The sequence below is a fragment of the Anser cygnoides genome, chromosome 2 (genome assembly GCF_040182565.1).
Source record: "Anser cygnoides isolate HZ-2024a breed goose chromosome 2, Taihu_goose_T2T_genome, whole genome shotgun sequence".
NCBI lineage: Eukaryota > Metazoa > Chordata > Aves > Anseriformes > Anatidae > Anser > Anser cygnoides.
The window spans coordinates 21555648-21569184 of NC_089874.1; the positions used below are offsets into that span (position 1 = coordinate 21555648).

At 38.7% G+C, this 13537-nt stretch overlaps 1 protein-coding gene across 6 annotated transcripts in view; it reads right to left on the minus strand.

Moving 5' to 3' along the window:
* CACNB2 (calcium voltage-gated channel auxiliary subunit beta 2) overlaps nt 1–13537 on the minus strand; it is a 243719-nt gene that overhangs the window by 200385 nt on the left and 29797 nt on the right. The window contains exon 1 of one of the 6 annotated variants that reach the window (XM_013172077.3): nt 8796–9888. The exons of the other annotated variants lie outside the window; for them this stretch is intronic. Coding sequence (XP_013027531.1) covers nt 8796–9026 — 231 coding nt within the window. The 5' untranslated portion in view covers nt 9027–9888. Of the gene's footprint in view, nt 1–8795; nt 9889–13537 lie in introns of those variants that run through there. 6 annotated transcript variants of the gene reach the window in all.

Below are 13537 nucleotides of genomic sequence, written 5' to 3' on the forward strand. Positions count from 1 at the left end.
TACAATACTGGCCTTAATGGTCTCATAATCAAAACTGTTCCTGGTATTTCTACAGAGAACAACATTAAGTCTACATGGGAGTGGACACCTATGGGGTAAAACAGAGTAGATTTTTAAAGCATTATTAGGTATTAGTGGATCACAGAAGGTTGGGGTGTTATGACTGGCCCAATTTCCATCCCATTAAGAGAAGCACAATCTTCAGAATAAATAGAATACTCCACCATGACCTGATTTCATAGTAATTTTATTATAAGTGAAACCTACCATTACAGCAAGTGGTACAAAGTAATTGTATACACTCCACTCAAACTGAACATTTGAACTTCAAATTCAAACGCTCCATGGCCCAGTGTCTTAATCTTGTCAAGTTCCACCTTTATATAACCAAAACAAATCTCCTGCTATGTCAGACTTGAGACACATTATTACAAAGTTTATTTGAACAGTGCTTGGACACCAGCAAAATATTTATAACAGATAGCTTTGGTAGAGCAAATTCAATGGGCAAATCATTTAAAAAGCACAGGCAACATGAGTTAACTTCTATATTTATATCAGAATGTATTATTATTTAGAAGCTATTAGTCAAAAAAAAAAAAAGCAGGAGAAAGTAACACAAAAACTCAAGTAATATGGCCTGAAAACTTTTTAAAAATTTCTTCTGAAAAATATGATTGAATGAAATTTAATATTTTTTCTCTTTATACATGTTTACACACATTTCTGCTAGGGTATTTTTAAGAAAGCAAATATAACTTAGACCAAAAATATCAAACACACATGCACACCATTATTAAAAGATATTAGTTGAAACTGATGTCACTGAAAAATGTCACTGAAAAATTCATTGAAAATGACTCTTCTTTTTACTGCGCCCTTTGCATTGTATAGCCTGGTGGCTTTCTATACAGCAGAGGATGTAGTCTAAAATGCCTAGTAACAGCAGGATGCCTGCCTGCTCGTCTTGCCCCAAGCAAGCAACAGCAAGCAAGACTATCTACTACTGTTCTGGCCATCCATATGTAACTATCAGTAGAAATCTATACCTCTCCCCAGAATCACATGAATAATGCATTGGCTGCCTAACCATGTAGGATTTATCTTCAAAAACACAGGCTAGGTCTCACACAGAACTATAATTAGTTTTTTCACATGGTACCTGAACTAATGCAACGGTAGGTTTCTTCTGCCGTTTTAAAAATATTCACTTAGTGCTTCCAGCTACAGCTATCTCCTGTTTGAACTTTATCCCTGTGAAAAAGTAGGATAGTACAATCATTTTTAACCTAAATAAAAATACTCTTCTCAGATATAGTTGGGTGTTTAGTACTCTGACAAATAAGCAACATTCAACAGGAAAGCAAAGTGCAAGCAATTACGTTTCAAGCTAAATACATAGCCAACACACATGAGACATCTAATCCAGCCCCTATGTTATTTTGTGAACACATTTACAGCAAGATATTCATAGCATTTTTCTGGGAGCAGTGAGCACAACCATGGTTGCATGGGATCAGACTGGCTCAGTGAAGTTAATGGAACCCTAAACCAGCAAAAACTACATTTGTCCATTTTACATCCTCAAGCGTTTCCCTACCACAACCACCATGCCATCCCACTGTCTCCTGTTTCTTAAGCTCCGTCATGCCAAATCCCTACTGTCAGCAGCTCTGCTGCTCTCCTCTAGCCTATCCCGTCTTTGCAAGGGCAAGGTGCAGAAGGCAGAGGCTTTTCTGATGCTACGCACATGCTTGTTGGCCTTCCAAAAGCTTCACATTTACTAACTGTCCAGTTACTGAAATACTGAGTGGGCAAAGGCCAGATTTCACCTGTATGCCCACATAATGACCTCCACTGTTCTGCCAACTTTGATGAAATGAGCCAGCAAGATTGCAAGAAAAGGGTATTCAACAAAGTGGAAGAAAAGTGTCTCTGCATAAAACCGACTTACTCAGGAACAAATAAACAATGATGGACAACTCACATGGAATCTGGTGTGCTTAAAATAAGTTAATTTAACCCAAGAATATTTAAAAAGGGGCAGTGGGTAATAGTGTACCTAGGAAAGCAGCAACCTAGGAAGTACTTATGGATGTTGAACAATAGCAGTTCACACAAACTCTCTCTTCCAGTCTGTAGCTTAGAAGGTCAACCTGATCTTTTAACCTATAAAAGAAATGTCCAGAGCGAGCAGGTAGGTGGTATTACAGTATTAGCAAGATTATTATTGAGGTAATATGTGTCCAAACACCCTTTAGGCTGTTGATGAAAGCTGTAAAAGTTTAGAGAAGTGCTAGAAAAATGACTTCAGCCATGTTAAAGCAGTTGAGTCTGTTTATTTCAGTGAGAAAGTTAAGAGGTGACTTAAACAAGGACTACAGGTCAGCTAGAGCCAGAAAGGCTCCTAACAGTAAACAGTTCCTTCATCTCCTAGAAAAAGTCACAACAAAAGCAAAGGATTAGTAACCGAAGCTAGACAAATTAGGTAAAAGTAACTGAATGTTGAACAGCCTTTCAAGAATAAAGGTGACGCTATTTATTTTTTTAAATAGGAAAGGCTATTTGAGGGGAGGGAGAAGGAAAGGGGAAGAAGAAAGATGGTAGATATTTTTTTTTTAGCATTAAAAAGTACAGCAGATACTTGCAATGAACACTGTTAACCCAATAAATACTGGAATGTAGAGAAACATACCACCCATTGATGTGTTTAAGTAGTAGGCAATGTGAGGCCTAACTTACTTTTTTTGAGACACAATAATAAATATGATTCTCAATGCTATACTCTCTAAAGAAGCCTTTTATAAAACCAAGCTTAACCTCATGCTTTCTTTTCCTCCTAAAAAACTTGTTATTGATTTATGAAAGCTTCCAATTTTCATTTAGAATCTGAAATCACACAGAGAATTCATGTTTGTGTTTTGGATCATTTGGCATTTAACGCTAAGTCCCATTTTCACTCCTTGGTTTGCTGAAGCGAGGTTGCTGGGCATTCAGCTACCTGCCCCTCTGAAACCAATCTGCTGTTCTGTTTTCACAGGGCCTCTTGAGTCACCACTTGTATTTGCCTAAGTGATGGCTCCTCATTATGGGTAGTGATTCATAATTCTCCAGCTGCTCACCCAGGTTTCACATAGGACCTTGGGCAGGCGGTGATCATAAAGGGTTTTCTGGATGGTACAGTAAGTCATGTAGGGCACTTGCTTCAACTGTCATAGCACCAGCTTACCAATGCTCAGGAGTATAGACAGCAAAACTCAGCTTGAAAGCAATAGCTTTCTAATGTATTCACCTGTTTTGAAACTAATGGCTTACATAGGTTCAGATATGTGCCAATAAACTATGGACCAGCTTGAACAAGCGAAACTCATTTTCGTTTGCTGGCTTCAGATTCAGCAAGTTACACATTTACAAAACAGGACACATTCAGGGCAGGTCAATGATGCAGGGGAACACACTGTGAACCACGATACAGTAACTAATACAGACCATACGAAAAGCCAAAGATCAGGGGAGCTATCTCAAATACAATTAAAAGAATTCACAGAAAATTCACAAAGTATTAGGCAATCTGACAAAATTTAGACATGAACCACCACAGGCACTGTAAGTTCTAACAAATAAGATGCTATTAAGAATAGAAAACAGACATCAGGTTGCTTCAAATCCCTGACTGCTAATATATTTTGCCTTCCCCCAAGGGTATTATCAATCTTAACATGGCCTTGATCACAAAAAGAAACAAGAGCTTCATATTCTTTTGGGGAAGAACATCCACTCATTCTAGTGTACTCTAAACATATGTGAAGATGACGTGATTTCACTCCCTGAAGAAGGCATGATGTAACAAATGTTGGGAATGAGCCAATGGTGCACTCTACAGGACCTTTTAGGGCTGATTTTTGTTTGCATCTGAAGATAACACAGACAGAAGAAACTACTGGTATGAATGTATACATTAAAACAAGGAGCCAGTCTGAGGCAAACTAATGGTTTTTCATGTGAGACCTATTGAACAAACTTGGGGTAACCAGTGAAGGTAGAATCATAGAATGGTTTGGATTAGAAGGGACCTTGAAGGTCATCTAGTTCCAACCCCCACTAGACCAGATTGCTCAAAGCACCACCCAATTTGGCCTTGAACACTTTCAGGGATGGGGTATCCACAGCTTCTCTAGGCAACCAGTTCCAGTACCTCACCACCTGCTGAATAAAGAACTTCTTCCTTCCTTGTATCTAACCTTAATTTCCCCACTTTTAGTTTAAAGCCATTACTTCTTGTCCTATCACTATACTCCATGACAAAGAGTCCCTCCCCAGCAGGCCCCCTTTAGGTACTGGCAGGCTGCTATAAGTTCTCCCCAGAGCCTTCTCTTCTCCAGGTTGAACATCCCCAGCTCCCTCAACCTGTCTTCATAGGAGAGGTGCTCGAGCCCTCTGATCAGCCTCGTGGCCCTCCTCTGGACTCACTCTAACAGCTCCATGTCCTTGTGCTGGGTGCACCAAAGCTGAATGCAGCACTCCAGGTGGGGTCTCACAAGAGCAGAGCAGAGGGGGAGAATCCCCCTCCCTCACCCTGCTGGCCACACTGCTTTTGATGCACCCCAGGATACAGTTGGCTTTCTGGGCTGCAAGCGCATGTTGCCAGCTCATGTTGAGCCTCTCATCAACCAACACCCTCAAGTCCTTCTCCTCGGGGCTGCTCTCAATCCATTCTCCACCCAGCCTGTATTTGTGATTGGGATTGCCCCAGCCCAGGTGCAGGACCTTGTACTTGGCCTTGTTGAACCTCATGAGGTTCACACAGGCCCACCTCTCAAGCTTGCCCAGGTCCTTCTGGATGGCATCCCTTCCCTCCAGCATGTTGACCAAACCACGCAGCTTGGTGTCATTGGCAAACTTGCTAAGGGTATACTTCATCCCACTGTCCATGTTACTGACAATGATGTTAAGCAGTGCCAGTCCCAATACCAACCCTTGAGGAACACCACTTGTCACTGATCTCCACTTGGACATTGAGCCACTGACTGCAACTCCTTGAGTGCAACTGTCCAGCCAATTCCTTACCCACTACATGCTCCAGCCATCAAAGTTATTTTCATGGAGCAGAGCAAACAGAGCAAAATGGAAAAAAATGATCAGGTGAGGTGCAGAGTAACGCCGAGAGTTACGCTGCACCAGGAGTATGCCCATGGAGCACAGTGCCAGATGGCTGATCTGGCCAAGCAAGTCTCCAAACCCTTCTGGGTTACCCAAATACTTGGGTAAGCATTTCACTTGTAAGCACATGCACATTTTACAAGGACAAACACAGCCTTCAAAGCAAACAATCTTCTCTCATTTACCACTGAGGACTCCCCACTCCTAGGCTGAGACTGATAAGAAATGGTGGCTTTCTCATCTGTATGAGGAGGCAGGGCTGGCCACTGCCTATCTTGTAATGGTTCTAGATACAAGAAACCAGAATTTCCTACCCCTTTTGTCTGGCACTTCTTACAAGCAGTACTTTCACTTTAAAGAGAGAATAATAGTGGAATATCTGAATCATTACAAAACGATGCCAGAAAAGAAGGGGAGGGAGGGAGGGAACGAGAGAGAGAGAGAGAGAGAGAGAGAGGGAGAGAGAGAGGGAGAGAGAGAGACAAAGAGACAAAGAGACCAAAAGAAAAAGACACTCAAGGTCCATAAATCTACCAGACGTCCCTGAATATAAAGGCTGGGGAATGAATGGCATTCATTCTGATGCGTTAGAAAACAAACTGTATTTAGTCCAGGCATCTAATGAAACTGCAGGTTGTAACTTTTGTTTACTTTCTGTCACCAAGCAGAATCTGCTGTATCTCAAGTTGAAAAGTTCATAAACTAAACATTATTTTAAAAGTTCAAGAACTACACACACATCATTATATAATGCAAGTACTTAGTTTCCAGAATACACTGAAAGTTTGCCTCTTGACATTCCTAAAAAGGAAGAAATATTTTTAAAAGCATAGATTGAGCATTCTGTATCATTACTAACAATAGCATTCTTTAGTTCTTTATAAATGGCTCTTTACTTTTATTTATGTCACATCAAAACACTAATGGAAATCACTTCTAATCTTATTTATATCAAGTTCAAAGTATTAAGACTAAGAATTTTCCGAAGAGAGATCTTATTTTCTAGTGAATCCCTTTTTTCTTCAGCTAATTAAAATGTTCACTAGAGAATTTAAAGAAGCATTGGGATGCACTTCAGACAAATTTTAAAAACAATAAAAAGAGCTTCTAAACATAAGCAAAGAATTCCTGTAAACACTCCAAGATTTTTGCAACTTTATCAACATGATTGTTTCATTTTGAAAGGGACTGCATCCACATAGAACCCCATAACATATGAGGTCCCACACACATAGTCAGCAACAGTAAAATGAACTCAGAAAACATTACAGAACTAACAGCAAGAACTGTTCCCAGCTATTAGACAAAGAAAAGGGGTGGGATATACCAAAGTGAGTGCTTTCATGGAGTTTTACTCCTATGCTCTGCATTACAAATGTTCTAAAACTGTACGTTCAGCTGTGCCAGAGCAAAGTAATAAACTATGCCAAGACTTAATGGCCAGGTTTTGAAAATAGCCATTGTCCTTTTCTGACTAACATACTGGAGGACGCTCATCAGGGCTGATTTCCTGTCAATTGCTACTTTAGAAACCAGCCTAGAGAATGTAGGACACATGTAATAAGATCACAACTGCCCATTAATCAAGCACACTGTTAGATTCTGCAACACTAAGCACAAACATGTGGCAGCATGCGGTATATGTCATACCAAAAAAGAGCTCCAACTATGGCACATGTGCTTCTGTGAATTACTGTAGGCGAAATTTTCGTGGAAACTGCAGAATTGCATGCAAATGGAGAAATCGATCGTAAGGTGAGCACCTGATTCTGGCGGCAACAACAACAACAACCAAAAAAATAGATGACTGTTAAAATAATGAACAAATGTTGTCATATTTCATCATTAAAGCTTTAGAGAAAGTTTACCTAGATGAAAAGATGGACTGCTAAAGTGGAACGTAAGGAATTTCTTCATACTTCAACATTATAGATGAAATAATATTGTCATTTAATAGACAGTAAGAATATTGACAAACAAGAGAATCAAATATTAAATACTAAGATTTATAATGAAGTCTGCTCATACTAAGACAAAATTTTTATAAGTAAAAGCAAAGTCCCCTTTTAAGAGTATTTAATTCTTCAAAATTGTAATACCTAAACAAGCTTCTGGAGTTCACACTGAGGTGGTTCAAACAGTTCCTTACTAAGGGGACTGCTGTCCCATCCTGATCCTTTTTCTTTTTTTTTTCTTCTAAAGTGCAGACAAACCCTCATCAGGGGAAAAGAAAACCCTCTGAACATCAGAAGTTAAGGTTTTTCTGACAGAGCATCAAAGCATTCTGTAAAAAGACGTTTTCAGATTCCTGAATTGTTATAATGTTAGACACTTGTTAATTTTCTTGTTGTATTACTAAGTATTCTTTCATCCAGGAACAAGTCATCTTTTCATTGTGACATGGAATTCTTCCTAACATTTCTAGATTAGGAGTTTCTGAAAAGAACAATCCTTCAGATAAAAGCAGTCAATCTGTCAGTGCTGACTTTTTGCAATATGCTATTTTTAACAAAGTTTATGTGGGACAGACTTTTCAAGTTCAGGATAGGACAGCTGATGAAAATTTAAATTAAAGAAAAAAAAAAAAAAGACAAAGACCTCATCTCAAAACAGGCGTTCATGGAACAGAATGACACCCATACAGGTTGTGGATAAGCAGGCTGTTACCTAGCTTCTGCTAGATTTGGACTACTGACTCGGAGGAAAAGATACAGACCTTCTAGCCCACATTTCTCATACGATGGGGAATATTTCATGTGCCTGCTGCAGTGAGTGCTGAACACTTCACACAAATGGGAAAGAAACACGAAGAGGAGCAAATTTCTGGGCAAGAGCAGTCCTAGTGTTTAGGACACATCTTCTTCCAGCAGTGCAGGAGAACAAGGGCTCAGAGCAAGGGATCTGATCAGCAGGACTGTTCATCAAGGCTTGTCTCATTCCTGACATATTTTCTTTTTTCTTTGTTAGGAATGACACCAGCTAAGACTTTAAGCTTGTTCTGATGTAGAAAGATTATTTTTCATCTGCTCTGCTTGAAGGCCCCAATATTCATATATCTCCCTGAGCTGTGCGATGGCACTGTGGAGTGCAACTTTCTACAGAAAGACACAGACAATACCACATATAAACCCTATTGCAGGTAGAAACAAGACCGTTTTAGCCTTAGTCTAATTAGTTTAGCTTTAGTTTTAGCCTTAGTCATAATTTCAAATTGCACACAAAAGTCCATCTTACATTAGGACAACTTCAATTTATCCACTATGGATAGTGTCCAGCGTTACACCTATGTGTTAGGTATGATGGTCAGCTTACGAAAATACCTTCACTCCATCCAATCACTTGAAAATGTGAAAAAAAAAAAATCACTTGAAAAATGAAAGAGATGTTTTCTGCCTAGCAAAGACAAAAAAAAAAAGGTCTGCATGGCATGCACTGACCAACTCTGCACCACAGTCCTTTCTGGAGCTTCACAGTGCCTAAACCTACAGAAGTAACACACTAAATCTGTGAAACTCAGGTAAGCTTTCTCAAGTACAATTCAGAAAACAGTAAGTTTACAATTGTTAACAAAGGCATTATTGTTACCACAGAAACATGCCAAAACCCTTTAACCTAAAGTATCCCCTTTGCTGTACCTGCCCATTCTCAGGTTTAGTGTCCTGTGTAGTTTCAGCAGCAGCAAACTCCCGTAAGTTCTCAGGTTCAAAGTCTTGAATTTCTTCCACAGGAATTGCTTCCAGCTCATGCTCAGGACTAAGACTTAGACTTTCCCCTGGAAAGTCTGAACTATTTGATTCCTTCAGACTGTCAGGCGTTGGGCCCTGTGTCTCTTCTCCAAGAGATACTTCCATCACCTGCCCTAGCATGGAGAAAAGGGGTGTGCTCCTTGCAGAAGCAACCTGGTAACGATAGCATCAGCTCTGGCAGGGACAGATTACAGACACCTGAGACCTCCTCCTAGCAAGTAAATAAAACAATAAACCCTTCTGTTTTAAAGTAGTTGTATTTTAAAATGCTAAATTAGCTATCTCTTACTCTGTTCATGAGCAATATCTATTAAAGATTAGATTTAATTTTACCTGAAGGAATTATTTTTAAAGCAGTTTCTGGGTAACAAATAACACAGTGGGTCCTATGAGAAGCAAGCTCTAGGCATTGCAGTGGCAACACAGAGACAAAACTGATGCCAGTCATGCAGGTTTATTGATACCTGTGTGCTCTGAGGAGTGTTTTTTTAGCAGTAAGTAACCAGCGCTAGAGTTTAAAGTAATCCCAAAACTGGGTCAGGAACAGAACTGAGAACAAACTTCTTCCATTGTGCAAGTAGCCGGAGAGCACAGAGAGCAGAGGGGAAGGAAATGCCTCCCTCGTACCAAAGTCTGCCGAGTGTAATGGGACCAGCAACAGCATTGGAGCTCTCACACTCATACATAAATAACACAAACAAGAGTTATCCAGTTTGTGTTCAATTTAGTGTTACATCAAACATGAGATGCTGGAGCAGGAATTTGCTAATTAGATTTATCCAGTTTAAGTAGAAGATGATGCAAGATTCTGCTAAGGGGATTGCCAATTTAAAGTGTAAGACCAAATACATAATATTAGAAAAGAAGAATGAAAAGGGCAAATGGAAAGGACAAAGGGGAAAATGTCACTACATCTTCAGTCAATTGGATGTACTTAATTAACATCTTACTGAGCTACCTGAATTGCAGTAAAAATGGCTATCATTTGAATCTCTAGGGAAAAAAAAAAAAAAAGAAAAGAAAAGGAAAAAAAAAAGACCGTTTTGTCACAACTGTCTAGCTAAAAGCATATATTAAAATATATTAAAAACAGATTACATAAATGAGCTGTCTATAAAAGTATTGATGGAAGCTTAATAGTCAGGATTGTCAGTTTATTAATAATATTGTTAATAGAGCTCAAATATTTTTCCTGTAGGATTAATTAGAAGAGGAAGCATCTGGTATCATGTTAAACAATGCACAAAGACTAACAATTAATAAAATAAGACACTGCAATTTGTTTTTTATTGCTTAAAATGCAAATAAAACAATAGGCTAACATGGGTTAAATTTTAGCAAGTCCATGATTACTTCTTTGAATCATCATGCATGTCTCATTGCCTTTCATGAATTGTCCAGACAGTTAAAAATCTGAGATCTATTCTTTTTTATCTGCAAAGACCAAGGCACAATGCCACATGGACTTGTAAACAGTGATGGCATCAAAACATACTTTTGGTGATTTGTCCCATATCTAGAAACAGACACTTATGATATTAACTTCTGACATTGGCAAGAAAATTAAAACTCCTCATTCACTTCCTATTCAAGGTGTTTTGTTGTTGTTGTTTGCTGTTTTTTCCATATCTAGTTTTGCTTACTTTTGGAAACAACTGGGAACAATTTGGAAAACAAAGTACAGATTTCTGCATGATATAGTAGATCTATTACATCTTGATCTCAGCAAAGAGAGAACATTTTACTTTGTTAGAGAGTTTGGTTTCCTTTAACTTAAGGTAGAAACAAAAGCATAAATTTAAAAACATCATGACTAGAGCCAGTCTGCATATCTAAGAAGCAAACAACAACAACAAAAAAAGGAAAAATACAAAAGGAAAAGCAATGAAATATTTTTAACTTTAACAATCATCTTTAGAAAGTAGTGGTAGCCTTTGTTAGACTACCATGACAGTCAGTGTCCTTAAACAGGAGCAGAAACTGCCTATCATCCCCCAGGCTGAATCAATAAAAGAACTAGCATAAGCCTGGAATGATGAAAAGGGGAAAAAAAGCCAAAAAAAAAAGGCCAAAAAAAAGAAAAAAAAAAAAGCACGTGCCTCCAGAATTAAATAAACATAAAGTTTATTTCAATATCATTAATACACTCAATAGTCTGTGAATAGGTGTATGCTCACACATAAATAATAAAATTGGCAGTTAAAGAAACAGGTGGACAACACAACATGGTACAGCACCAGCAAGGGGAAGCCCACTGACGGACAACGTTTAAAGCCCGATGTAGAATGATTGGACAGTACTGCTAAATAAAACCAAAATGTTTCAGATTATTTTGAATAACACATTTATTTATTAATCAAGAAATTATTTGCAATGCATAAGATTTCAGATGTAAAGATTTTGAATGATGGATGCTTATTGTTCTGCTGCTATCACAGTAATAACTATATTCTAAGTCATAAGCCCCAATGGCTGAAAACATTATGAAATAGATCTCAAAAAGAAAGTGTAATAGTAGAAAGTAATAGTTTGCCAATCACTGCCTCTACATCTCCCCCATTTGACTGAATGCTTGCTCAAAGCCCACACAGGACTGCGACCACAGCCATTGCATGGCAGGAGCTACCTCTGCTCCAAGGGGGCACGGGCCTTTCCGCCAAGACATTGTAGTGCTCTTCAGTGGTTATCAAGTCTGCATTTCATCAAGATCAGGGAAAGTCACTCTCCAGAATACAAAACCAAGCAGTTTTTCCAATACTCTCCTACAACTTCTGTGCCAGGGCAGTATTTCAGAATCTCTGATATAAATAATTCAAACATATGTGGGGAAAAAAAAAAAAAAAAGATACTAAGTCATTTGTGAGGGCAGCAAGTTGCGTCTTCAAGGCATTTTTCCCCTCAAAATAATCCATTACGTACAGCCCAGATGACAGCTCCAAGAGGGGAAAATGGCTGTTACAAATTGTGCCTCTTTAGTGCTTAAATTTCCGAGCAGATAAGGATATTAAATACTGTCAGCTGTTCAAGCACTTCACATTTTTCCCTCCCTTCCTGCCCATGCACCACAATAGAAAGGGTCATATATAAAAGGGACGCCCTGCTCCCGCTCACACAGCGGATACTACAGCCTGACACTTATGCCTTGCCCATATGCTGACAGAGGCTGTGAAGAAAAAATCACTGCTGTTTGCTTTTCAAGATAAAAAACAAAACACAGCATACATTTGCTTTGCTTGGACAACTGTCCACAGCTCATTCTTCACAGAGCTGGCCCCACACATCAAAGAAATCACAAGGAGATGCATTTCCTCAATGTTTGAGATTCTCACCCCCAAATAACCTTCTCTTCCACCATTTATTTCCACTCGCTCACTGCTCAAGGACAAGGCACCTTTCCAAGACCTTCACCAGATCCCAGGGGAAAGAAGGGCCCACGTGGGACACCAGGAGCTGCTCAGGGTTCTGCTCCCCTCCTTGTCCTCACTCCCTGCCCACTCATGGCTGCTGCTCCTCACCTTCTTCATGCTGCCTGGTATAGCAGCTGTTGAGATTCTCCCCAAACCCAGTAAATCGTGAGACGAGTCCTGGCTCTGAAGCACTTGTCTCAGCACCTCACCAACTTATCATCATGTTCTGGCTCCCTCTAATTATTCTTCCAACTTCCCTTGCTCCTAAACGTCTGCCTCATGTCGGGCCTCAACCAAAGCTGCTTCAAGATCAAAGGATATTCAGTTCACATTTTAATCACTTATGTAATATACAGTGTTTTTTTTAATTATTATTTTTTGTTAAAGGATAAAAAAGGAAGTAAAAGGTCCAAGAAGATGTACTTTCAAAAAAAAAAAAAATAATGAAAACAACCTATTGTAATTCATGTAAATATTTTAGAGAACAGTGAAAGTGTGTCCAACACATTCTAGAAAGATTATTTACTCTGTTTTATTGCCTGCAGCACATAGTGAATGTTGCTATTAAAAGTTAAAAAGAAAAAAGAAAAAAAGAGAGAAACTTCTACAGAAACTTAAAAACAGTGAAGCTAGGATAAAACTGCTTTTTTGAACATATGTTACAAACATACAGTTATTTGTTCTTACAGAGTTTATCTGGCTATTAATTTCAGCAAGATATAGTAAGGTATGTATCATTTTTACTGTAAATCTGATAGTATTTGGGACATGACATTCTGATAAAATTCCCATTTTACTGAGGAAAACCCTTACTAGAGTTTATCCACAGACCAACACTATGTCTTAAGTCACAAAAAAGAATAAAAGTTTGGACAAAATAATCAAAAAGAAAAAAAGGTGACTATTTTTGGCATTTATCATAAGAAATCCAGGCAGATAAGGAAGACTGACTACAGAGGAAATATCCAAGGTTGTCCATAGATCTCAGGTAACTTAATACATATTAATTATATGCACATTTGTTCATACAGTTTACCTCTTGCTCACTTGCTCATTTATGTTTCTGTTGACATTGTCTATAGCAAAGACATGATAATACTATGCATTAGATTTGATTGCTTGTAGGCATAATCTGCAACCTAAACTGGAAGTCAAAATCTGAAGTTATAGGATGTTTAAGAAGTATTTCTTAAACTGGAGTGTCTGTGTCCAGTCCTGTACTTG